Below are 27,230 nucleotides of genomic sequence, written 5' to 3' on the forward strand. Positions count from 1 at the left end.
TATTTCCCGGAACATGTATTGAGTATTTTCACCTGAATGATAAATACTGATATGGGCGATCAATATAACTTCAAACCAGATGATTGGCTCTTGAGGATGAATCTGGAAAACAGCGAATTTCGGCGCATAGCCTTCAAAGAATTTAACAATAACTAAGTAAAAAAAAGTCTACAAACTCCTCAGCCACGAGAGCAAAGGCTGAAAGAAAGCGAAATTCTATCTTTCCACATTTACATTTAGTGATATTTCTGGCCTGTGAATGTGTGAATGTGAATATTGTGCAAGAGACTGCTGGAGAAGGGCGGGCGGGTAAATCTAACGTAACTGTGTTTGTGTGGCCGTTCGTATCCTGGAATTTCCGAATTCCTCTTGTGCAAGTCAAAAAGGTTTTCCACCGAAGTTAGCCCGCTGCTTCCCTACTAAACCCCAAAGGTAGAATTCAAGGCAATATATTTGTTGTTTTCAAGATTTCAGTCCAAAAGTAGCGACAATGTCAACTCTCAGCTCAGAGAGCGCGATCAGTACAGCTGCAAAATGTGTTTATTTCGTAAACGGAGCCAATAATTCAAGCGAAAACGTTTCGGCCGCAAACCTTCCGGTGTCAGGAAAAGAAAAATCTATCCTGAGATATTTGGAGATGCCGAATTTGGTAGGAATTGGAGAGTTTCGACCGTGAGAGAAACACAGAGAAGCAGCAGGAGTTGTGAGCTGAGGGAGGTTGTCTCCGTGCCGTCCGCTCGCAGCCTTTAAGTTGCTCAGTGCCGCCACCAACAGCTTCATTGCGGACCCAGTTCAGACTGACTCAGAGATTCAGCGCTGTTATCGACATGAGCGACACGACTGCTGCCGAAACGGCTCCTCTAGCCTCCGGACCCACCATTGCCAAGAAGACTGTCAAAAAGAAGAAGGCGGCGGGTCCCAGGAAAAAATCAACCTGTCCCGGGTTGGGCGAGCGGCTTCTGAAGATTGTCGGGGAGCCCAACGATCGCAAGGGGAAAAGCCTGTGTACTATAACGAAAGCGCTGGCTGAAGGCGGGGTCGATGTGGTGAAGCAGAAATCGCACATCAAGTTGAGTACCAAGAGGAGTGTGGCGAAAGGCTTCCTGGTTCAGGCCAAGGGCTACTTTAAACTCGCTAAGAATCCAGTCAAGGCAAAAGTTGGAAAGAAGGCGAAACCAGCAGCCGCCAAGAAACCAGCCGCGAAGAAAACAACGGCCAAGAAGGTGACAGCGAAGAAATCCCCAGCCAAGAAAGTCACAGGCAAGAAAGCGGCCGCCAGGAAGGCAGCAACACCGAAGAAAGCGGCGAAGAAAGCAGCGCCTAAGAAAAAGACTCCCGCGAAGGCGTTGAAAAAGACCAAGAGTCTCAAGGCCGCAAAACCCGTCACGAAACCGAGTAAACCGAAGGCAAAGGCGAAAGTGACAAAGAAATCGGCAAAGAAATGAACCAGTCGGTGCAGCATGTAACCAGCTCAATCCAAAGGCTCTTCTCAACGCCACCCACTTCTCTCAGGGATGAGCTGAGCCAAGATCTAATTGATCACAGTCCCGGCTCGGAGTGCGCACATACCTTAGATATTAATTGATGGGAAGCTGCAGTGATCTAAATCCAGCCCCTCTCCCATACTCAGAATAAATCAGTGTGAGGTCCCGCTGTCACTGAGACTTACCGCCGGTTCGGGTGCAGCTTCAATTCATGTCTTTTTCGTTTTCACATAGTCAGGGAGAGAGTCTCTCAGAAAGTAACTCTGGCGCAGAAACCCGGCTCCACAATACAATCTCCAAGAAATTACTTTGTCCAATTCAGCGGGAGGTGTAGAAGCGCGTGTCGGGCTTGATCTACGAGGAGAGCCGCGGGGTGCTGAAGGTTTTCCCGGGGAATGTGATCAGGGATGCCGGTCACCTGCACTGAACACGCCAAGCGCAAGACGGTCACTTGCATGGATGTGGTGTACGCTCTGAAGCGCCGGGGCTGCACTCTACATGAATTCGGCGTCTGAACAAATCGACCCTTTTCCAGCCAAACCAAACGCTCTTTGCAGAGCCAACCAAACCCTCCTATTGCGAGCTGACACCTGAGAATGGGGAAGACAGAACACAAGGGAGGGTATAATGTCCTGCAGCTGGCTGTTTCATCTGTAATACATCACATCGCAACTTGTAATTTTGCACAGTTACTAATGTTACATATTGCAATATTTGTGTTTTATCGACCCTTCCAGGAATGTTACTTTGTTCAGTTATGATTCTGGCTCCCCTGTGGATGTTTTAATGGCTTGTTCTTCCCATCTGCCTGTTACACATAGCGCAGGCAGCAATTACAAATTGTGTTCGGCGTCAGTATAATCTGATTGAAATAAAAATGTACGAATGATGTGAGCTTCTGTGACTTTATCAGCGGATACTGCATTAGTATTTAAGATGTTTAGATCGGCGGGGTTGTTTAGATTGATTAAAGGAAATTATACGCTCGGTTGTTCAGTTTGTCTGGGCTGTTTTAAAACCCACACATTTCCCCTGCCTTTTACAGAGAAGATCAAGCAATTTAATCTCAGTACTTGTTGAAATTGACAAACTTGTCATTTCATGTGTATCAATCAGCCTGCAGGAATTATTTTCCAGGCTTTTTCTGAAACTTCCGGGGCTGTTTCTTTGAGGGTTGAGGGACAAGTGTATCCAATGAGGGAGAAGTGTATCCAATCCCAACTCTAGGGTGGGCTCTCCATTCTTTCGAACAGGCAGCACCACAGTCGCATCAGTTTGTCTGAGCTGCTGAGAAACCCACACATTACCCGTGCCTTTTACAGACAGACCAAGCAATAATCCCAAGCCCTGTCGGCGCTGATCGAAGTCTTTTCTTTTGAAAAAAAAAGTCCCACACAGTATAACATATTGTCACTGTTGCAGGCGGACTGTGTTTTACGTTTTAACATGTAATTCAATTGCAGGAATTGTGACAGTGAATTTTGCAGATTTATTGAAATTACCGAACTGTCATGTCAAGGTAATCAGTCAGTTTCCAAGAATTGTGTTTCAGGTCTTTGTGAACCTTCCGGAGCAGCTTGTTTGTGGGTTGAGGGACGGGGGTGCATACAATCCCAGCTCTAGGGTGGACTCTCCATTCTCTTAAACAAACAGCACAACAGGAATATCAGCATTGACAGCAGGTGTGTGCCTGTGTGTGTGAGAGAGAGAGATACAGAGGGAGTCGAGTACTTCAATTATGTTTAAAGTATTGGGAAAGATCTGTAGATCGGATTATGGACGAGATTGTTGACTTGGTCGCCGAGGGGGCTTGTTTTTGCTCATGAAAAGCTCGGCGAGCAGTCAACAATCTCAGGGATAATAGGAACTGCAGATGCTGGAGAATCCGAGATAAAAAAAGTGTTGAACTGGATGAACACACCAGGCCAAGCAGCATCTCAGAAGCACAAAAGCTGACGTTTCAGGCCTAGACCCTTTATCAGAAATGGGGGAGGGGGAGGGTGTTCTGAAATAAATTGGGGGAGAGGGGGAGGCGGATCGATGATGGATAGAGGAAAAGATAGGTGGAGAGGGAACAGACAAGTTAAAGGGGCGGGGATGGAGACAGTAAAGGTGAGTGTAGGTGGGGAGTTAAGGAGGAGATAGGTCAGTCCAGGGAGGACGGACAGGTCAAGGGGAAAGAATGAGGTATGAGGAAGGAAGTGGTGGTGCGGCTTGAAGTGGAAGGAGGGTATAGGTGAGAGGATGAACAGGTTAGGGACGAGGGGACGAGGTGGGCTGGTTTTGGGATGCAGTGGGCGAAGAGGAGATTTTGAAGCTTGTGAAATCCACATTGATACCATTGGGCTGCAGGGTTCCCAAGTGGAATATGAGTTGCAGTTCCTGCAACCTTCGGCAGATATCGTTGTGGCACAGCAGGAGACTCAGGATGGACTAAGGAATGGGAGGGGGAGATGAAATGGTTCACGATTGGGAGGTGCAGTTGTTTATTACGGACTGAGTGTAGGTGTTCTGCAAAGCGGCCGCCAAGCCTCCGCTTGGTTTCCCCGATGTAGAGGAGGCCACAACGGGTACAGCCGATGTAGTATGCCATACTGGCAGATGTGCAGGTGAACATCTGCTCGACGTGGAAAGTCCTCTTGTGGCCTAGGATGGGGGATGAGGGAGGAGGTGTTGGGGCAGGTGTAACACTTCCTGCCGTTGCAGGGGAAAGTGCCCGGTGTGGTGGGGCTGGAGGGGAGTGTGGAGCTGACAAGGGAGTCTCCGAGAGAGTGGTCCCTTTGCAAAGCAGACAAGGGTGGGGGGAGGTAGAAAAATGTCTTTGGTCAGATTGCAGATGGCGGAAGTGTCGGAGGTTGATATGTTGGATCCGGAGGTTGGTGAGATGACACGTGAGGATGTGCGGGATTCTCTTTTGGTGATGATTGCGGGGATGGGGTGTGAGGGATGAGATTGCGGGAAATGTGGGAGACATGGTCAAGGGCGTTCTCGACCACTGTGGGGGGGTTGTAGCGGTCCTTGAAAAGCAAGAACATCTGAGATGTACGGGAGTGGAATGCCTCATCCTGGGAGCACACGTGGCAGTCGCGAAGGAATTGGGAATACGGGATGGCATTTTTGTAGGAAGGTGTCTGTAGGAATTGGGAGGAATCTAAAGAGAAGTTGTTGATGGTGAGGACGAGTTTGACTAGGCAGATAGGGTGTCAGTGGAGGGGGACTGGTCAGGCCTCCCGGTCAGTAAGAAGCATCTGTATGGGGAATGCAGGTGTATCGGGACTGGACTTCCATCGTAAAAATGAGGGGTTGGGGCCCAGGGAATTGGAAGTTCCGGAGGAATTGGAAGGCGTGGGTGGTGTCACGGATGTAGGTAGGGAGTTCCTGGACAAAGGGGTAGAAAATGGAGTCCAGATAGCTGGAGATGAGTTCAGTGGGGCAGGAGCAGGTGGAGACAAAGGGTCAACCAGGGCAGGCAGGTTTGTGGATTTTGGGAAGGAGATAGAAGCGGGCGGTGTGGGGTTTCTAACACTTTGTTATCGACAACCTCACTTCGGTTACGTTCTGGATTACTGTTCAAAATCTCAATGCGTGCAGAAGATTATAAATTCACTGTAAAATTCCTCTCTGTTCATTGTCTCTCGACGTTACCCCAGCTGTAGCTATCGGTATTCACTGTTAGAAGGGGGTTGCGGTGGGAAAAAATCTCGCTAAATTATTTACCGCTTCCTTCCTAATTCGAAAAGCCTGCCACTATGTAGAAAGGAGGACGAAGTTTTACAAAGAAGAATGTGTTGGTACTAAGTAGTTGATTTGGTTTTAGATTACAAAAGTACAGTTCACACAATCCCTCATTCCATCGTCCATTTCGGGCGATCCTATTCGGAGGGTCGGTTCAGACCAAATGGTCAAAATGCTCTCTTTCTGCTGTGCACAGATTCCATAAATTTTCTTCCCGCTGACATGGGGAAACAGTCACCAGACAATATTTTTAAGTCGCCCTCCTTTCTTCCAAATTTACACCGCATTAACTATTCCACTCTGATTCTGTTTTATTTCAGTTCAGTTTGAAAGCTTGAAACCGGCAACGGAAATCCTCACATATAGCATTCTGCAACCGGACAGAACTCGTGTGGTGTTTTGGAAATTGAGAAGTAACAATATGCGCAATATATCCAGGGTAGCTGTGATGGGTGACTTCAAATTTCCTCTTATTGATGGGAATCTATCAGAGCCAGGAGCTTGGATGGAGAACAATTTGTTAGTTGTGTCCAGGAGGGCTTTTTGAAGTGGTATGTTGACAATTCAACTGGAGAGGAAGCCATTTTAGACTTGGTACCAGGGAATGAGCCAGGACCGGTGATTCATATTTCAGCAGGTGACCATTTAGGCCTAAATGACCATAACTCCATAAGATTTAGAGGAGTCATGGAAGAGGACACTAGTAGCCCTCGGGCGAGGGTGCTTAATTTGGCAAGAGCCAACTACATCCAAATCAGACACGAACAGGAGAATGCGGATTGGAAGCTGTGATTTGAGGGCAAATCTATCTCTGGCACGTAGATAGGAGGCTTTTCAAGACCAATTGACTAAACTGCAAGACATGTATTTCCCTGCAAAACTAAATGATAAGAATAGCAGGATTCAGGAACCATGGATGACAAGGGAAATTGAAATGTTAGTTAAAATAAGTGAGGTGTACGACAAGTCTAGGCATCTACAAACTGACAAAGCCATGGATGAATACAAAAGAAATAGGAAGGAAATTAAATATGCAGTTCGGAAGACAAAAAAGGGGTCATAAAGTATCTTTAGCAAACAGGGTCAAGGAGAATCTCAAGACTTTTTATGCATATATTGGGAGAAAGAGGGAACAAGGAAAAGAGTAGGCTGACTCAAGGACAAAGAAGGGAAGTTCTAAGCTGAGCCGCAGGAAGTGGAGGACATGCTAAATGAGCACTTTGTACAGGTTTTCACACCAAAAAGAATGACGTGACTAATGTGCAGATCAGGGATGAGTGGGTGAATACTCCAGAGAATATCAACATATTGAAAAATGAAGTTTTGGGAATCCTAAATGACATTATGATAGACAAGTCCCCAGGGTAAGATGGGATCTATCCCATGTTACTCAGAGGGAAGGGGAGGTAATAGTTTGGGAATTGGCAGATGTCTTCTTTTCCTCATTGACCACAGGTGTAGTTCCGGAGGACTGGAGGTTTGCAAATGTTGTTCCCTTATTTAAGAAAGGATGTAAGGATAATCAAGGAAAGTATAGGCTGCTGAGCTTGACATTTGTGGTGGAGAAACTCTTGGAGAAGATACTGAGGGACAATATCTATGTGCATTTGGAGGAAAATGAACTAGTTAGTGACAGGCAGCATAGTTTTGTCCCAGGAAGGTCATGTCTCACCAACCTGATTTAATTTTTTGAAGAGGTAATGAGGATAATTGATGGGAAAAGGGCTGTGGATATAGTTTATATTGAATTTAGCAAAGCATTTGATAAGGTCCTGCATGGCAGGTTGGTTCAAAAACTAAATTCACAAGGAATTTTGGATGGCCTGGCCAATGGAAGTGCTTGGTCACAGAAGATAGAGCGTACTGGTGGAATGAGTTTTTTTTTCAGAATGGAGACGAGTAACTAGTAGTGTTCCACAGGGGTCAGTCTTAGCTTCTTCGTTGTTTGTAGTATATATAAATGATCTGGAGGAAAATACGGGTGGTCTGACAAGCAAGTTTGCTGGTGACATGAAGATTGGTGGATTGGTGATAGTGCCAATGATTGTGAAAGTATACAAGAGGATATAGTTAGATTGGCAAATTGGGCACAGAAATGGCAGATGGAGTTTAATCCAGAAAAATGCGAGGTGATGCATTTTGGAGGATCTAGTTTAGGAGTGAATTATATTATAAATGGCAGAACCCTGAGGAACAGTAATGTTCAGACAGATCTGGGCATGCAGGTCTTCAGTTCCCTAAAAGTGGTCACCTATGTAGTCAAGATAATTCAGAAGGCATATGGTTAGGGTGGCATGGTGGCTCAGTGGTTAGCACTGCTGCCTCACAGGACCAGGGTCCTCGGTTCGATTCCACCATTGGGTAACTGTCTATGTAGAGTTTGCACATTCTCCCCGTGTCTGCATCTGGGTTTCCCCCGGGTGCTCTGGTTTCCTCCCAGTCCAGAGATGTGCTGCGTAGGTGGATTGACCGAGCTATATTGCCTAGGGATGTTTAGGTTAGGTGGGTTACAAATGGGAAATTAGGGGAATGGGTCTGGGTGGGATGCTCTTTGGAGGGACAGTGTAGACTTGTTGGGCCGAATAGTCAGTTTTCACACTGTAAGGATCCTGTGATTACATGGTATACTTGCCTTCATTGCCCATGATGTGGAGTACAAGATTTGGCAAACCATGTTGCTACAATATGAAACACTTGTTAGGACACAATTGGAGTGTAGTGTGCAGTTTTTGGAAATCACACTATCAGAAGGATGTGGAAGCTTTGGAGAGAGCAGAGACAATGCTCACCAGGATGTTGCCTGGTCTCTCGGCCATTAGCTGGGAGGAAAGGTTAAAAGGACGAGCATATCTTTTACTGGAAAGACGTGGCTGAGAAAAGACCTGATAGAGGTCTACAAAATTATGAGAGGCATAGAAAGAGTGGATAGTCAGAAGCTATTTTTCCCAGTGTTGAAGTTTCAATTACAAAGGGGCACAGGTTCAGGTGAGAGGGGCAACATTCAAGTGAGATGTGCAAGGGACGTTTTTCATGCAGGGTGTGTCAGCAGCCTGTAAATGCACTGCCAGAAGAGGTGGTGGAAGCGGGCACTTTGAAGACATTGGAGAAAAACCTAGATGCAGACATGAATTGGGAGGAATAGAGGTATATAATTTTTAAAAATGGCAGTTTTGTTTTTAGATTAATTAGGTCATAATGGTCAGCACAGGCTCGGAGAGCTGAAGGGCCTCTTCCTGTTGTATACTTTCTCATTTGTTCATTTATTCTCAAGGGGTCAGTAAATATTTACAAGTTTCTGCTCCACTCAAACACAAAATCACAACTGAACACAGAAGGAGAATGAGATCTATTTATTCCACCTGAAACTCTTGCATACATAACAAATGAGACTATAGCAAACTTTTCATATCTGACAAATGTTCACCTGAATGTCCTCCAACCTAGTCTATTCTATCAGTTGCTTCTGATATGGCCTCCACTACATTGGTAGAGACCAAGCACAGACTTGGAGATAATGGGAACTGCAGATGCTGGAGATTCCAAGATAATAAAATGTGAGGCTGGATGAACACAGCAGGCCAAGCAGCATCTCAGGAGCACAAAAGCTGACGTTTCAGGCCTAGACCCTTCATCAGAGAGGGGGATGGGCGGAGGGAACTGGAATAAATAGGGAGAGAGGGGGAGGCGGACCGAAGATTGAGAGTAAAGAAGATAGGTGGAGAGAGTGTAGGTGGGGAGGTAGGGAGGGGATAGGTCAGTCCAGGGAAGACGGACAGGTCAAGGAGGTGGGATGAGGTTAGTAGGTAGCTGGGGGTGCGGCTTGGGGTGGGAGGAAGGGATGGGTGAGAGGAAGAACCGGTTAGGGAGGCAGAGACAGGTTGGACTGGTTTTGGGATGCAGTGGGTGGGGGGGAAGAGCTGGGCTGGTTGTGTGGTGCAGTGGGGGGAGGGGATGAACTGGGCTGGTTTAGGGATGCAGTAGGGGAAGGGGAGATTTTGAAACTGGTGAAGTCCACATTGATACCATATGGCTGCAGGGTTCCCAGGCGGAATATGAGTTGCTGTTCCTGCAACCTTCGGGTGGCATCATTGTGGCAGTGCAGGAGGCCCATGATGGACATGTCATCAAGAGAATGGGAGGGGGAGTGGAAATGGTTTGCGACTGGGAGGTGCAGTTGTTTGTTGCGAACTGAAGTCCCACAGACTTGGGACTGTTTTGTGCAGCATCTGCACTGTGTAATTCGAGTCGACAACATCTTCTGGCCACTAACCATTTTAACACCCCTCTCACTCCATTGATGACATGTCCATCCTTCATTGATTCCCGCACCCATTCATTCACAAGGCAGAAAATGAGAGGAATAGATGGTAGTTTCTCTCGTATATTTGAATATTAAAAACTGTCAGTTATGGACTGTCAACTAAACTCTCGTTTACATGGCAGAAACTGATAGGAACAGGTCAGTGGTGAGCTTCACTTTTTCACATAGCAAAAGCCGGTAGTTACATATCGATAACGACAGTCATAGTCACGCAACAGAAACTGTCAGGTCGAGATTGAGAAATGCACTCTCACATTCACAATGCGGAATTAGATACAGATTGATAATTACACTCCTGGAAACAGGACAAACTAGCCCTCAATACTTGAAACTCTGAACAACACAGTTCACAGACAACGATAAAGCAAAGAAGAACAGACTTGCACATAAGAGTTTGCAAATGAAACACATCGTCATAATTTGACATCGCAAAAGTACTCTGTTGAAATTAATCCTGAAATAACAATCGCCAGGTCAGTGTGAATACAACTGCCTTGTGAGTAAATAAAGTTCAGAAAAAATCCGCCAAGATAGACTCGACCACATTAAATTATGTGGATTTATCAGAAAGTCATGAAACTGTGTTAAATCCAGTCCATACAGAGGGTCTGAAACTGACATGTGCGGCTGGAAACACAGACTCCCACATCATTGTAGCAAAGAACAAAAGGCACAGAGCCAATAGCGCAGTAACTTTCAGTGTCACAAGCACAAAACAATTCTCTCTCAGTCGGATTGACAGGAACAAAATCAAGTTCCACACAACATTTCGATGCAGTTCCTGACAGATTCACTTTTAGACCAACACTCCCCAATCACAGAGAGATTTAGCATGAGAGTTTTGACAGCGTATAAAGTAACCAATGAGGAACGAGGCTTTCCCCATCCTTCATTTGCATTGCTGACGCCAACAGTCTGCAAAAAGCCAGCTCCGGGCCCGCTCTCCCTGATTCTGTCACCATGGTTGAAGAAAAGAAAGGGCCAGTTGCTAAGAAGGGCGCTAAGAAAGCGGTGAAGAGGGCGCCAGCGAAAGGCAGCAAGAAGAGGCGAAAGTCCAGGAAAGAAAGTTACTCCATCTACATCTACAAAGTGTTGAAGCAGGTTCACCCCGACACCGGGATCTCCTCCAAGGCCATGAGTATCATGAACTCGTTCGTCAAGGATATTTTCGAGCGTATCGCAAGTGCCCACCTCACACTTGTCCGCATTAAACTCCACTTGCCACCTCTCAGCCCAGCTCTGCAGCTTATCTATGTCTCTCTGCAACCTACAGCATCCTTCGTCACAATCCACAACTCCACCGACCTTAGTGTCGTCCGTAAATTTACTTACAAAACCTTCTACGCCCTCATCCAGGTCATTTATAAAAATGACAAACAACAGTGAGTTTACAGTTGAGGTTAGTGCAATGTCTAGGATTAGCGCCTGGATTAGAACTGGGGATAGAGTTAGTGTTCGTGTTAGGCTTAGGGTTATGGCGAGGATTTATGTTACGATTAGGGTACAAGTGAAATTTATGGTTAGAGCTAGGGTTAGGTTCATGCGAGAGTTAGGTCTGATTTTAGCTTTCGGATTCGGGTTCGGGTTCTCTTTCATGTCATGGTTCGGCGTTCTGCTAGGGTTAGTGGATAGGTTTTGGTTTAAGGTTAAGGCTCGGGCTAGGCTTAAGGTAAAGGTTAGGTGCACGGTTTGGTTAGGTTTAGTGCTCGGATGGGAGATACGATTACGGTTATGACGAGGTCTAGAGCTAAGGTCTCGGTTAGAGTTGGGGACTGGTTTAGGGCTGAGGTTATCATTGTGGACAGGGCCACAGTGAGAGCGAAGGATATGGTTAGGACAAGGAACAGCATAAAGTTCAGTGTTAAGTTTAGGGTTGAGGTTAGAGTTCGTGCTAGGGCTAGGGTTAGACCTAGGAACAGATTTTGCTTTAAGGTTTATGATTAGGGCTCGGGTTAGTGTTAGTGTTCGGGTCAGTGTTGTGATTCTGGGGGTTTGTGTTAAAGGAAGGGACGGTGCTACTGCGAGCAAGAGGGTGAGCGTTAATTGTGAGGAAGTGTCACTGGGCCCGAAACGTTAACTCTAATCACTCTCCAGTTAATGCCAGGCCCGCTGAGCTTTTACAGCAGTTACAGTTTCAGCTTCTGATTTTCAGGACCCGCAGATCTTTCGATTTTTATTTAACAAAAGTGAAGAATTTGCTAATGTCTAATTTAGTGCAAGAAGAGAGGGCGTCTTCAAAATTATGTCAAAAGGCGGTGTTCGCTGTTATCGTGCTCATTCCAAAGAAAGGTGTGTAATGTTTCATATCGGGGAGTTTTTGAAATGTGAACTTGAACGATTAGATGCACAGTGCGGTATTTGCCGCTTTCCCCTGCTTGTTCTGGAAGTTCTGAAATCGTCCATCAAGATCAGGAATGGACACATTCAATTAGATGAGGGAAGGAAGTAAAAAGAGATTGTGTGAAATATACATTTGTAATCGAAAAGTAAATTAACTCGTAAGTATTGGTGAATTCTTCTTCTAAACGTCCTCTTTTTTGTGCATAATGTATGTGCAATGGCGGGCTTTTTAAATTATAGAGAAAGCGGTTGATGATTTCGCGCCGTTATTTTCCAACTTCCTCCCCGTGCCCTCTCCGGATTAGGGAATGTAGCAGATATCTGACTGGGAAATGAAGCAACATTAGGAGATGATGAACATTTCTGTCGAAAAGATTTTTTTCTCCCTTTCAGTGTGAAGAACCCGGGGCTTGGTAATTGTCCGCCCCTGTGAAACTCGGTCACAGCCAGTTTCACATTTCCTTTAATCACATTGGGAAGAGCTGAAATGACACAGTGCAACAAATACCCCGTCCCTCAGTTCATCATTATGAGTGGGTGCTGACCGCCTGCGCTTTATTGGCGGGTGTGTTCATGTACAGCCTCTTTGCCCAGCCCGCAGAGAGGAAACATATGAAACGCCACTGAGGTCATCTTCAGCGACTGCTATGTGTTCGTGTTACTCTTTAACACTCGATCACTTCGGGAGCGAATGGCCCCGGTGGCCTATGAACTCTGACTTACACCCCAGGAAAACTAAAGTCGTGTCCCTGTCTTTTGAGTCCCACAAGCAAGTATATTGTGTATCTCCTGACTTGTCAATTTCCAAATATCCGCTCAGGTTCTGTTCGGTTGCAGAATGCTGCAAGCGAGCCTTTCCGCTGTCGGTTCAAACAGAACTGAGATAAAGCCAGAACCAAGGGAGAATAGTTAATGTGGAGCAAATTTGCCAGAAGGGAGAGCAATATTGTCTGAAGATGGTGTCCCATTAATACGGTTACCAGGAGGAACGTCCGGCCCAGCAGGAAAGAGGGCATTCGGCCCATCGAGTCTAAACCAATCTCCGAAGGGTAGGAAATGAGGGAGGGGAGAGATTCTTAGACTTTTTTTTGTAATCTAAAACCAAATCAACTGTAAACTACCCATGCATTCTTCTCTGTAAAAATTCCTCCTCCATTCTACATATTGGCGCGCTTTTCAATTGAGAAAGAAAGCGGTTAATAATTTAGAGACAATTGTTTTCCGCCCGCTCCTTCCCTGCCCTGCCCATCGTTGTCGCCGTGGTAACGCCAAGGGAGACAATCAGCAGAGAGGAGATAACAGTGAATTTATCATCTTCTGCACGCATTGAATTTTTAACAGAGATCGGAGAACACAACTGGAGTACTCGGCTCTCTCTCCCTTCTCTCTCTTTCTCTCTCTCACACACACACACAGACACCTACCTGCTGTCACTTCTGATGCTACTGTGGTGGTGATCAGTAATTCAACTCCGACCTACACATAGCAGAAGCTTAAAGGGGCATGTTGATAACCATACTCACCATTCACCAAACATGAACTGATAGGTAGAGATTGATAATTCACCTTACATATGGGCATAAAATTAAGTGAAAGACATAGATTGGTACCCACACTCTTATATTAATGAGAAGTTGATATATACAGTCACACACTCACTTTGCTAATAAAATGTGAGGCTGGATGAACACAGCAGGCCAAGCAGCATCTCAGGAGCACAAAAGCTGACGTTTCGGGCCTAGACCCTTCATCAGAGAGGGGGATGGGGAGAGGGAACTGGAATAAATAGGGAGAGAGGGGGAGGCGAACCGAAGATGGAGAGTAAAGAAGATAGGTGGAGAGAGTGTAGGTGGGGAGGTAGGGAGGGGATAGGTCAGTCCAGGGAAGACGGACAGGTCAAGGAGGTGGGATGAGGTTAGTAGGTAGCTGGGGGTGCGGCTTGGGGTGGGAGGAAGGGATGGGTGAGAGGAAGAACTGGTTAGGGAGGCAGAGACAGGTTGGACTGGTTTTGGGATGCAGTGGGTGGGGGGGAAGAGCTGGGCTGGTTGTGTGTGAGAGAGAGAGAGAAAGAGAGAGAGAGGGAGAGAGAGCCGAGTACTCCAGTTGTGTTCTCCGATCTCTGTTAAAAATTCAATGCGTGCAGAAGATGAGGGGACGAACTGGGCTGGTTTAGGGATGCAGTAGGGGAAGGGGAGATTTTGAAACTGGTGAAGTCAACATTGATACCATATGGCTGCAGGGTTCCCAGGCGGAATATGAGTTGCTGTTCCTGCAACCTTCGGGTGGCATCATTGTGGCAGTGCAGGAGGCCCATGATGGACATGTCATCTAGAGAATGGGAGGGGGAATGGAAATGGTTTGCGACTGGGAGGTGCAGTTGTTTGTTGCGAACTGAGCGGAGGTGTTCCCAAAACCAGTCCAACCCTTCTCTGCCTCCCTAACCAGTTCCCTCTCCCCATCCCCCTCTCTGATGAAGGGTCTCGGCCCGAAACGTCAGCTTTTGTGCCCCTGAGATGCTGCTTGCCCTGCTGTGTTCATCCAGCCTCACATTTTATTATCTTGGAATTCTCCAGCATCTGCAGTTCCCATTATCTCTCTCACACACTCACTTTGCAGTCACTGAGAGGAGATAAATTGATGACGACTCACACATTCGCATGACAGAAATTGACAGGTACAGATCAGTAAGTTGACTGACATAATGTTAAGGTGACGACATCATGTTACAGTCCAACAGTTTTATTTGAAAACAGAAGCAGCGATGAATTCTCCTCTTGACAGCCCGTAGTCCGTCCTTCACTGACAAGGCCCAAGCCAGGGGCGTGATGTTTTATCCGACTGACCTGGATGAGTGCAGCTCCAATAACGGTCGCCACATTCAGGGCAAATTGCAACACATCCACAAGCATCCACTCTCTCGACAGAGTTCGAGTCACTACCACTGCGCAACACGCCTCCCTCCATTGGCTACATTCTGTCTCTGTAATAATCTCCCATTTACTCCAACTCTCTGATGTTACTTTAAACAAGGAGTTAATATACACAGGATGAGTGTCGGGAGGATGAAATGACATATTTAATGGATCAATTCGATCGGCCATTGTGTTTTGAATCGGGGAAGCTCTATTGAAGGGCCGAATGGCCGTCAGCGTTTCCGATTCCTCATCAGATTCTGCAGAGGCCGAGGGAGGGAGTTACTACCGTGAGCCGGGAATGATCTCCATTGGAGCTTCATAAAGGGGTAATGTCCCTGTTTGAAACTTTCTCTGCACTTTCCACCACGGCCCCAGTTCCATTGCTCAAACTTGGTGAAAAGGGAATTGGGAAAATGAACAATTGATATTTGTTTCCGGGGAAACCTCAGGGGTACGTCGCTTTACGCCGCCCCTCCCCCAGCAGCTATATGACCGATCGAGAGGAGCGCATGCGTAATATACTTCGCGCCGGCGCTGCCACGGAGGAGCATTTGATCAGTGAGACCGCAATGGAGGGAGCAGTGCCCAGGGAAGCGAGAAGACCAGCAGGCTCCTCCCAGCAGCCCATCGAGATGTGAACCTGGGTCACTGACCGGGGTTCCGTTCGGGGAGAACCGGGGCCTGTTTGTAAGAGGCCGAGCGGAGCAGGAGCTGATCCGGGAGCTGGAAGTAAGCGGCCTGCGGTTGGGTAAGAGTGAGGCCTTTCTCGGGCTGTGTGTGGGCTGCTCAGGGATATACCGCGGGAAGCGGCTGCTGTGGTTTTCAATCCTCCGGAGACGGAAGAAAATTCACTGTGCAGTTTCTGTTCAACCTGTTTGTTGGCATTGTGTAGTGAATGATGAACCGTGACAGTCCTGTAACGGACATGCATTGGAGGCATTAAATTAATAGTTTCGAGTAAAACGAAACAATTATTTAGCGATCATAACTCTGTTTCTTTCACGATAGTCATGGATAAGGATAGGTATATGCGGCAGGGTAAAGTTTATTTTTAGGGGGAAGGGCAATTACAATTCAGGTAGGCAAGAACTGGGAAACGTGACGATCCTGTAAAAGAGAGAGAGAGAACGGGAACTGCAGATGCTGGAGAATCCAAGATAACAAAGTGTGGAGCTGGATGAACGCAGCAGGCTAAGCAGCATCTTAGGAGCACAAAAGCTGATGTTTTGGGCCGAGACCCTTCTTCAGAAAAGGGGGACGCTGTATACGGTGTGGCTGCCTCTACATTGGGGAAACCAAGCCGAAGCTTGGGGACCGCTTTGCAGAATACCTCCGCTCGGTTCACAGTAAACAATTGCACCTCCCAGTCGCGAAGCATTTCAACTCCCCCCTCCCATTCCTCAGACGATATGTTCTTCCTGGGCCTCCTGCAGTGCCATCATGATGCTAATGATGCCATAGGTTGCAAGAACAGCAACTCATATTCTGCTTGTGAACCCCGCAGCCCAATGGTATCAATGTCGATTTCACCGGCTTCGAAATCTCCCCTCCCCCCACTGCATCCCAAAGCCAGCCCAGCTCGTCCCCACCTGCCTAACCTGTTCTTCCTCTCACCTAACCTCTCCTCCCACCACAAGCCGCACCTCCTTTTCCTTCCTCCTAACCTCATCCCGCTCTCTTGACTTGGCAGTCCTCCCCAGACTGACCTATCCCCTCCATGCCTCCCCACCCATACTCTCCTCTCCATCTATCTTCTCTTCTATCCATCTTTGATCCGCCTCCCCCTCCCTCCCAATTTATTTCAGAATCCTGTAAAGGACATGCGTTGGAGGCATTAGATTAATAGTCTGGAGTAAAACATTTGAAGAAGTGTCAGTTGTTCGTCTCTTTACTAGTTAGTGGAATGGGACTGGATAATGAACTGTGTAAGCAGTCTACTTGCTTCGAATTGTCCTATTCATGCAGCTGTGCAATTGGTGCTCAGCTCTGGTTCTCACTCAGTTGGTATAGAATTATATAAAACAAAACAGTCATCAGACAAGGAGAGCTCAGGGCAAAATGGATTAACAGTCCAGCGATAATACAACAAACCCATTGCCTCCCTACACAGGTGTAAGCGATTGACATGGTTGTCTAAGTCACATGAGTATCTGCTGTGAACATGGTGGGTGGTGCTCCCACATAGGATGGTAGTGCCTATGTTGTAGATCTGACGTGCCTTTCACGGCTTACCATGACAGGGTTGTATAGTGTTGTGGTTCATGTAGTCCTGAAGGCTAGGTAGTTTGCTGTGAGCAATGTTCTGTTTAAGGTTTTGCGGTTGTTTGAAGGCAGGTACTGGAGGTGTCAGGAAGATCTTAGTGAGGGCGTCATGAGTAATGTGTTGAAGGCTACGAAGAACATGGCGCAGTTTCTCCACTCTCAACAAGTACTGGACGATGAAGGGTACCCTATCGGTCGTATCCCGCATCATGAGGTTATCTGTAGGCCTGTGTTAGAGTGAAGTATTTAGGTATCTGTGTCTGATGGAGATGTCTGTGTCCAAGAGTGAGATTGATTGTAAAGAGTAGTCTATGGTAAGTCTCTTGGTGGGATGGAACTTGTTGATATCACTCCGTAGTTGCTTCAGTGATTCCTCAGACTACGTCCAAAGGAAGAAAATATCATCAATGTATCTGGTGGAGAACTTTGGATGGACGTTCTGTGCAACAAAGAAGCCTTGTTGGAACATCTGCATGAAAATGTTGGCATGTTGGGGAGCACATCTGGCCCCTATGGCTGATGCATGTGTTTGGTTGGAAAACTGGCTGTCAAAGGTGAAAGTGTTACGGTCAAGGATGAAGTGGATGAGTTGTCGGATGGCGTCTGGAAATCAGCTGCTGGTGGTATTGAATACTGTGACTGATGCTGTGATGCTGTCATCATGGCGGTTGCTGTTGCAGTGAGCCAAAACCTCCACTGTGACAAAGAATTTTCCTGGATTGGTTGGTCTGTTGGTGCCAAGTTTCTGTAAGAAATCTGCAGTGTCGTGACAGAAGCTGGGGATTCCCTGTATGATGAGTTTCAAGATGCCCTTGACATAGCCAGAGAGGTTCTCACACAGGGTCCCATTGCCTGATAGGATGGGACGTTCTGATGTGTTGGCTTTGTACATCTTTCAAAGGCAGGAGAAGGCCCCCAGTCAGGAAGTTTGTGGAATGAGAGTGCGTATGGTACTCTGAAGAATTGGATCAAAGCTCTTGACCAGTCTGTTCAGTTGGCAGGTGTGTTCCTTGCTTGGATTGGTAGGTCTGTAGTGTTGCTGGTTGTTCAGGTGTTGGAACACTTTCTTGCAGTAGTCAATTGATGATGTAATATGTACGACGATGCCTCTGAGATTGTCATCAAAGCAGCAATTTTCTGGTTGGACTTGAGAATGTGGATGTTAATACATTGTGCTTGGGTGACATTTTGCACTAACTTGTGAGTTTGGTTGATGAATCTGGCGTTCATGCATTCGCTGATGAATTGAGCAAACCTGTCAAGCCCAATGCATTGGCCCCTTTGGAGGTGTCGAATTTGGACCGTTGGGTAAACGTACTTTGAGGCAGATTTCAGGATACACGACAGCATAGAGTTGCGGAGCAGAGGCTGAGAACCAAGTTCCATACCCAAGAGGATGGCTTCAACTAGGATCTTGGGTTCATGTCGCACTATAGGTGACCCCACTGCATTGTACACTTGCTCTCTTTTGCTATCTTTCACATGCTCAGTCACAGTTTATGTCAGTGACATGCACACATAAATCAGTGGAGTGAATTTGTATTTGCAGGTACATTCTATTTTTTTATTCTCAAAGCACACTATTTATAGACAGTCAGTCAATCGAGTTTCATAAATTAATGCTTTAGAAATAAAACTAGTCTGACTCAAAACCCAATTGCAAACAGATTTGAAACAAGCTCTCACACAAAGCATGCATTACCTGATGTAAAATGTCACCTCTTCATGACACTGTTGAAACATTTGGTTTTCACAGGGCAGTGACATCAATGCAATTTGAGGACTTTCATCTGCATATTAATCAATTAAAATATTTAACTGATTAAAGATTTAACTCTATCTTAGGTTTGTTTGCTACAAATAAATAAGAACACTGCAGATACACAGTGCAGAAACTTACAGGCCGAGACCGGACAATTCCAGGCACACATGCACGGAGCAAATCTGACATGTACATTCTGATAACTGGCCCTACACATTAACCAAGCTGAAACTGAAATGTATGGATCGATAACTGAACTCGAGGCCACTTCATAAACTGATAGGTGTAGATTGATATCTGCAATCTCATTTTCACATAGCAAAAACGGAGAAGTCCAGCTTAGCAGATGCAGTCACAAATTTGCATTACAGTAACTGACAGGGACACACTGATGTCAGCATTCACGTTCACATTGACAAAACTGGCTACATACAGACCAATAACAACACTCACATAGTCACGTTGCAGAAATTAACAGGTAGAAATTGATAACTGTACCCATACATTCACATTGCAGAATAGAACAGGCACAGGTCTATTACTACAGGTACATATTTGCATTCCAGTATCCGTTAGTGACAGGATAAGAAACATATCAGAAACAGATACGCATAGATTGTGAATATGCGAATGTATGTATCAAAGCAAAAACTGAGAAGTACAGCTTGGCAAATACAGTCACACATTTGCATTGCAGTAACTAACAGGGACACACTGACAAAACTCATGTTCACATGACAGTATTGGATAGGTACTGACCAATGACCACCCTGACAGCGTGACTTAGCAGAAACTGACAGGTAGAATCTGACCTGTATATTCAAAATGCAGAAATTAACAGGTACACATTGATAACTCCAGGCACAAATCTGTATTCCAGTCTCTGTCAGGGGCAGTTGAATAAACAGTCCTCTTACATCCACAGAGCTGAAACTCACAGGAACAGAATGATTACTGAACTCACATATTCATGTGGCATAAATGGATAAGAACAGTTTGATAAATAATGCGCAGAACAGGATCTCACAGGTGTATGTTGATAATGACAGGCACAGGTTCATTTAGCAATAACTTACGGGGGGTGGTTAAAACGTTATCCCATATTCATACATCAGAAACAGATAGGTGCAGCTTTATAACTGTACTCGATTCAACAAGCAGAACCTAACAGACGTAGATGGATAACTAAACACGCATATGAACAGAGTAGAACCTGACTGGTACAGATTGATGATTAAACTTAAATATGAGCATAGCAGAAACTGACAGGAATAGGTTTGTACCTGCATACTAATAGTCCCAGACCAGAAACTGGCAGGTACAGGCTGAGAACTATTTACACACATTTGCCGAGCAGGAACTGACAAGAACAGGTCAGTAATAACACTGCAGGTTTCACACCACACAAACTGGTTACAGATTGATAACTACAGTCACATACTCATGAGCCTTCCATGCGGCCCTCCATTTTTGTTTCAGCAGCAGGAGGAGCGGGAGCGTCGACCAGGTAGCTGCCGGGAAGGTGAGTCACTGTTTGAAAAACTTACCTCGCGAATAGGCGGAGCATACGCTGAGCAGGAGCGGACACGGTTCTGCTGAGTTAGCGAGGTAATATTTTTGTGGTTGCGTTACCCGAAACAGTACTCGGGTAGTGTCTCCCACCCATCCTCCTCCTCTCACCAAAAAAAAGGTTCTGTGCACCAGATTGGTAAGGTAACTAGTTTATTTTCTATTCTTTGTTTTTCAACAGTCTCTTTGGGAATTTAGAATAATGGGAATGGAGGTCAGGGCAGTAGAAAGTTCCTGCAGCAGAATGTGGGAGGTAAGGGTGACCACTAGTGTCCCTGCTGACTACATGTGTTGGAAGTGCACCCAACTCCAGCTCATCGGAAACTGCGTTCGGGAACCGGAGCTGGATGAACTTTGGATCATTCGGGAGACGGAGGGGGTTATTGAGAGGCGTTACAGGGAGGTAGTCTCTACTCATGTACAAAAAAAAGGCAGATGGGTTACAGTCAGGGGATGGAAAGGGAACTGGCAGGCAGTGCAGGGATCCCCTGTGGCCATTCCCCTCAACAATAAGGATACCGTTTTGGATACTGTTGGCTGGCGGCGGGGGGTGACTTACCAGGGGAAAGCAATGGGGCACAGGTCTCTGGCACAGAAAGGATGGGGGAAGAGGAGCAGAGCAGTAGTCACTGGGGACTCCAGAGTTAGGGGGACAGATAGGAGGTTCTGTGGGGATGAGAGAACTCACGGTTGGTGTGTTGCCTCCCAGGTGCCAGGGTGCGTGATGTCTCTGATCGTGTTTTTGGGACCCTATAGGGGGAGGGGGAGCAGCCCCAAGTCGTAGTCCACATAGGCACCAACGACATAGGTCGGAAGAGAGATGGGGTTTAAGGTGGAAATGCAGGGAGCTAGGATGGAAGCTTCGAGCTAGGACAAACAGAGTTGTTTCTGGTTTGTTGCCCGTGCCACGTGCTAGTGAGGCGAGGAATAGGGAGAGAGGAGTTGAACACGTGGCTATAGGGTGCAGGGGGGAAGGTTTTGGATTCTTGGATAATTGGGATTCTTTCTGGGGGAGGTGGGACCTCTACAAGCAGGATGGTTTTCACCTGACCCAGACGGGTACCGATATCCTGGGGGGGGAAATTTGCTAAGGCTATTCGCGTGGGTTTAAACTAACTCAGCAGGGGGAAGGGAACCAAAATTGTAGTTTGAGTATCGAAACGCTTGAGAGTCGGGAGGTCCAAAATAAAGTTAAAGATGTAAGATGGCACCAGCGAGCAAGAAGTTGGTTTGAAGTGTGCCCACTTCAATGCCAGGAGCATCTGGAATAAGGTGGGGGAACTTGCAACATGGGTTGGTACCTGGGACTTTGATGATGTGGCCATTTCGGAGACATGGATAGAGCAGGGACAAGAATGGTTGTTGCAGATTCCAGGATTTAGATGTTTCAGTAAGAACAGAGAAGATGGTAAAAGAGGGGGAGGTGTGGCATTGTTGGTGAAGGACAGTATTACAGTTGCAGAAAGGATGTTTGGGGACTCGTCAACTGAGGTAGTATGGGCTGAGTTTAGAAACAGGAAAGGAGAGGTCACTCTGTTGGGAGTTTTTTATAGGCCTCCGAATAGTTCCAGATATGTTGAGGAAAGGATAGCAAAGATGATTCTCGATAGGAGTGAGAGAGACAGGGTAGTTGTCATGGGAGACTCCAACTTTCAAATGTTGGAGTACTATAGATGGGTCAGTTTTTGTCCAGTGTGTGCAGGAGGGCTTCCTGACACAGTATGTAGACAGGCCAACAAGGGGCGAAGCCACATTAGATTTGATACTAGGCAATGAGCCCGGCCAGGTGTTAGATTTGGATGTAGGTGAGCACTTTGGTGATTGCGATCACAATTCTGTTGTGTTTACTTTCGTGATGGGAAGGGATAGGTGTATACCACTAGGCAAGAGTTATAAGGCTTGAGAAAGGCAATTACGATGAGATTAGGCAAGATTTAGGGAGCACAGGATGGGTAAGGAAACTGCAGGGGATGGGCACATTAGAAATGTGGAGCTAATTGAAGGAAAAGCTCCTGTGTGTGCTAGATAAGTATGTACCTGTCAGACAGGGAGGAAGCAGGAGAGCGCAGGAGCCATGGTTTACGAAGGAAGTGAAATCTCTGGTCAAGAGGAAGAGGAAGGCTTCTGTTAGGATGAGATGTGAAGGCTCAGTTAGGGCGCTTGAGGGTTACAAGGTAGCCAGGAAAGACCGAAAGAGAGAGCTCGGAAGGACCAAAAGGAGACATCAGACGTTGTTGGTGGATAGGATCAGTGTAAACCCTCAGGCTATCTACTGGTATTTAAGGAATAAAAGAATGATGAGAGTAAGATTAGGGCCAATCAAGGATAGTAGTGGGAAGTTGTGTGTGGAGCCAGATGAGATAGGGGAAGCAGTAAATGAATTAATTGCGTTAGGTGCAGAGCATCATGACGTGCAGCTGGAAACACAGACTCATTATTATAACAGAGCACAAGGTACAGAGCCTGTAGCACAGTCTCTTTCAGTGTCGCAGACACGTATCAAATCTCCCTCAGTCAGATGGACAGGAATAAAATCAAGTTCCACACAACATTTAGATGCAGTTCCTGACAGATTCACTTTTAGACCCACACTCCCCAATCACAGAGAGATTTAGCATGAGGGTTTTGACAGCGTATAAAGTAACCAATGAGGAACGAGGCTTTCCCCATCCTTCATTTGCATTGCTGACGCCAACAGTCTGCAAAAAGCCAGCTCCGGGCCCGCTCTCCCTGATTCTGTCACCATGGTTGAAGAAAAGAAAGGGCCAGTTGCTAAGAAGGGCGCTAAGAAAGCGGTGAAGAGGGCGCCAGCGAAAGGCAGCAAGAAGAGGCGAAAGTCCAGGAAAGAAAGTTACTCCATCTACATCTACAAAGTGTTGAAGCAGGTTCACCCCGACACCGGGATCTCCTCCAAGGCCATGAGTATCATGAACTCGTTCGTCAAGGATATTTTCGAGCGTATCGCAGGGGAGGCTTCCCGCTTGACCCGTTACAACAAGCGCAGCACCATGAGCTCCCGGGAGATCCAGACTTCCGTACGCCTGCTGCTGCCCGGGGAGCTGGCCAAGCACGCCGTGTCGGAGGGCACAAAGGCGGTGACCAAGTACACCAGCTCCAAGTGAAACGCCACTTGGCACTGAAAAACCCAAAGGCTCTTTTAAGAGCCACCCACAAATTCCCTTAAACAGCTGAACCATCGTGTCTCTAATTTGCTTCGCAGTTGCTGCAGGGAAATATTTAACTTCCATTCTTTTTTTAAAATGATCTGTAAATTAATGTGTGCTTTATTGAGTGAAAATTGCCCATCTACTTTCATTTTCGAAAGAAACATCGTCTCGTCTCACCTTTTAGAATGTGCCCCTGTCTTCAAATGCCCATCCCATGGAAAAGACACCTGGCCGCTCACCTTACCTATCCCCCTCATGATTTTAAAAACCTCTATAAAATGACTCTACGACTTCCGAGTCATTTCTCAGTGACATTGTTCAAATCACCCTTTGCTGGATACCGCTGAGATATGAACTCCCCCGTCAAACAAAATAAACCTGTGCCCACATTTGATTCCCCCCGGTTGAAAGAGTTCGCGCGCCGTGAGGAATTTCCCAATTACTCTACAGCTTCTGTCCGATTTTGCAGAATATTGTAAATGAGCCTTCCTGTTGTTGGTGAGAGACTGTAAAAATTAACCGAGATAAAACTTGAACAGTTGTCGGACTGGTGTGCAAGCGCGGAATTATTCAGGTCTGCTATAAAAAGGGCCGCTTTATAATATTGTTTAAAGCATTAATACGCTCACCCGGATGAACGTTGAGATGTTTTATCACTATGTCGGGGTGCTCTTGAAATGCGAAAAAAAATGAATATGTACAGAGGGCAGTTTGTGGCGCTTTTTTTACGTTTCCGCCTTTTTTTACAGTTAAAAAAATCCCACTCAGGATCGGAAATGGGCAGAGTGAAGTAGACGAGGGAATGAGATTTTTAAAAATGTGTGGAATATCCATTCGTAACCTAAAAGTAAATTACCTCGTTAAAAACACTTATGCCTTCCACTTTGTAAAACTTCTTCCTTTTTTTGTACATATTGGCGGGCTTTTCAAATTTGACGGAAAGCAGTTGATCATTTTGCGGAATAGCGAATTAAGCAATGACGTGAGGGTTAGGGCATGGTTTAAGGCTTCTGTCACTGTTTGGGTTAGGGTTATGGTCAGGGCTAGGGTTAGGTTTAGATTGAGGTTTACGTTTGGGGCTAAGATTACGGTTCCACCGAGGGTTCGCGCGATAAGGGAGGGTTATGGTTCGGGCTACGGTTTAGTTTAAGATGAGGGCCAGAGCGAGATTCAATGCAGTGGTGAGATAAGCATAGAAAATAGAACATAGAACATTACAGCACAGTACAGGCCCTTCGGCCTTCGATGTTGTGCCAACCTGTCATACCGATCTCAAGCCTATCTAACCTACACTATTCCATGTACGTCCATATGCTTATCCAATGACGACTTAAATGTACCTAAAGTTGGTGAATCTACTACCGTTGCAGGCAAAGCGTTCCATTCCCTTACTACTCTCTGAATAAGGAAACTACCTCTGACATCTGTCCTATATCTTTCGCCCCTCAATTTAAAGCAATGTCCCCTCGTGCTCGCCGTCACCATCCTAGGACAAAGGCTCTCCCTGTCCACCCTATCTAACCCTCTGATCATTTTATATGGTTCGATTAAGTCACCTCTCAACCTTCCTCTCTCTCATGAAAACAGCCTCAAGTCCCTCAGCCTTTCCTCGTAAGACCTTCACTCCATACCAGGCAACATCCCAGTAAATCTCCTCTGCACCCTTTCCAAAGCTTCCACATCCTTCTTATAATGCGGTGACCAGAACTGTACGCAATCCTCCAAGTGCGGCCGCACCAGAGTTTTGTACAGCTGCAGCATAACATCTTGGTTCTGGAACTCGATCCGTCTATTAATGAAAGCTAAAACACTGTATGCCTTCTTAACAGCCCTGTCAACCTGGGTGGCAACTTTCAAGGATCTGTGTACATGGACACCGAGATCTCTCTGCTCATCTACACTACTAAGAATCTTGCCATAAGCCCTGTACTTTGCCTTCTGGTTACTCCTACCAATGTGCATCACCTCACACTTGTCCGCATTAAACTCCATTTGCCACCTCTCAGCCCAGCTCTGCAGCTTATCTCTGTCTCTCTGCAACCTACAGCATCCTTCGTCACAATCCACAACTCCACCGACCTTAGTGTCGTCTGTAAATTTACTAACCCATCCTTCTACGCCCTCGTCCAGGTCATTTATAAAAATGACAAACAACAGTGGGGTTACAGTTGGGGTTAGTGCAATGTCTAGGATTAGCGCCTGGATTAGAACTGGAGATAGATTTAGTGTTAGTGTTCGGCTTAGGGTTATGGCGAGGGTTTATGTTACGATTAGGGTACAGGTGAAATTTATGGTTCGAGCTAGGGTGAGGTTCATGCGAGAGGTAGGTCTGATTTTAGCTTTAGGATTAGGGTTCGGGTACTGTTTCATGTCATGGTTCGGCGTTCTGCTGGGGTTGGTGAATAGGTTTTGGTTTAAGGTTAAGGCTCGGGCTCGGCTTAAGGTAAAGTTTAGGTGCACGGTTTGGTTAGGTTTAGTGCTCGGATGGGAGATACGATTACGGTTATGACGAGGTCTAGAGCTAAGGTCTCGGTTAGAGTTGGGGACAGGTTTAGGGCTGAGGTTATCATTGTGGACAGGGCCACGGTGAGAGCGAAGGATATGGTTAGGACAAGGAACAGCATAAAGTTCAGTGTTAAGTTTAGGGTTGAGGTTTGAGTTCGTGCTAGGGCTAGGGTTAGACCAAGGAACAGGTTTTGCTTTAAGGTTTATTATTAGGGCTAGGGTTAGTGTTAGTGTTCGGGTCAGTGTTGTGATTCTGGGGGTTTGTGTTAAAGGAAGGGACGGTGCTACTGCGAGCAAGAGGGTGAGCGTTAATTGTGAGGAAGTGTCACTGGGCCCGAAACGTTAACTCTAATCACTCTCCAGTTAATGCCAGGCCCGCTGAGCTTTTACAGCAGTTACAGTTTCAGCTTCTGATTTTCAGGACCCGCAGATCTTTCGATTTTTATTTAACAAAAGTGAAGAATTTGTGAATGTCTAATTTAGTGCAAGAAGAGAGGGCGTCTTCAAAATAATGTCAAAAGGCGGTGTTCGCTGTTATCGTGCTCATTCCAAAGAAAGGTGTGTAATGTTTCATATCGGGGAGTTTTTGAAATGTGAACTTGAACGATTAGATGCACAGTGCGGTATTTGGCGCTTTCCTCTGCTTGTTCTGAAAGTTCTGAAATCGTCCTTCAAGATCAGGAATGGACACATTCAATTAGATGAGGGAAGGAAGTAAAAAGAGATTGTGTGAAATATACATTTGTAATCGAAAAGTAAATTAACTCGTAAGTATTGGTGAACTCTTCTTCTAAACTTCCTCTTTTTTGTGCATAATGTATGTGCAATGGTGGGCTTTTTAAATTATAGAGAAAGCGGTTGATGATTTCGCGCCCTTATTTTCCAACATCCTCCCCGTGCCCTCACCGGATATAAGTATGTTGTGTATCTCCTGACTTGTCAATTTCCAAATATCCGCTCAGGTTCTGTTCGGTTGCAGAATGCTGCAAGCGAGCCTTTCCGCTGTCGGTTCAAACAGAACTGAGATAAAGCCAGAACCAAGGTAGAATAGTTAATGTGGAGCAAATTTGCCAGAAAGGAGAGCAATATTGTCTGAAGATGGTGTCCCATTAATACGGTTACTCGGAGGAACGTCCGGCCCAGCAGGAAAGAGGGCATTCGGCCCATCGA

The 27,230-nt window shown here is 46.2% G+C and overlaps 3 protein-coding genes across 3 annotated transcripts; all 3 read left to right on the forward strand.

Moving 5' to 3' along the window:
• The first annotated feature begins 767 nt into the window (after positions 1-767).
• Positions 768-2,373, forward strand: LOC125448493 (histone H1.10-like). The gene has a single exon (XM_048523823.2). It carries the CDS (start codon positions 828-830, stop codon positions 1,443-1,445), a length of 618 nt encoding a protein of 205 aa, XP_048379780.1. The 5' UTR covers positions 768-827; the 3' UTR covers positions 1,446-2,373.
• Positions 2,374-10,500: 8,127 nt separating this feature from the next.
• LOC132206718 (histone H2B-like) lies at positions 10,501-15,117 on the forward strand. Its single transcript, XM_059641420.1, has 2 exons — positions 10,501-10,723; positions 15,002-15,117. Exons 1-2 carry the CDS (start codon positions 10,501-10,503, stop codon positions 15,115-15,117), a joined length of 339 nt encoding a protein of 112 aa, XP_059497403.1.
• A 7,949-nt stretch (positions 15,118-23,066) lies between these two features.
• On the forward strand, positions 23,067-24,682 carry LOC132206690 (late histone H2B.L4-like). Its single transcript, XM_059641301.1, has one exon. It carries the CDS (start codon positions 23,133-23,135, stop codon positions 23,508-23,510), a length of 378 nt encoding a protein of 125 aa, XP_059497284.1. The 5' UTR covers positions 23,067-23,132; the 3' UTR covers positions 23,511-24,682.
• Positions 24,683-27,230: the final 2,548 nt, after the last annotated feature.

The sequence above is a fragment of the Stegostoma tigrinum genome, chromosome 41 (genome assembly GCF_030684315.1).
Source record: "Stegostoma tigrinum isolate sSteTig4 chromosome 41, sSteTig4.hap1, whole genome shotgun sequence".
NCBI classification, from domain to species: Eukaryota; Metazoa; Chordata; class Chondrichthyes; order Orectolobiformes; family Stegostomatidae; genus Stegostoma; species Stegostoma tigrinum.

Excerpts from the sequence above, each read along its gene's own strand:
- LOC125448493 (XM_048523823.2), top strand. The coding sequence starts at position 828 with ATGAGCGACACGACTGCTGCCGAAACGGCTCCTCTAGCCTCCGGACCC.
- LOC132206718 (XM_059641420.1), top strand. The coding sequence starts at position 10,501 with ATGGTTGAAGAAAAGAAAGGGCCAGTTGCTAAGAAGGGCGCTAAGAAA. Across the intron at positions 10,724-15,001 it reads TATTTTCGAGCGTATCGCAA|CTCTATTGAAGGGCCGAATG; the intron begins GTGCCCACCTCA and ends GAATCGGGGAAG.
- LOC132206690 (XM_059641301.1), top strand. The coding sequence starts at position 23,133 with ATGGTTGAAGAAAAGAAAGGGCCAGTTGCTAAGAAGGGCGCTAAGAAA.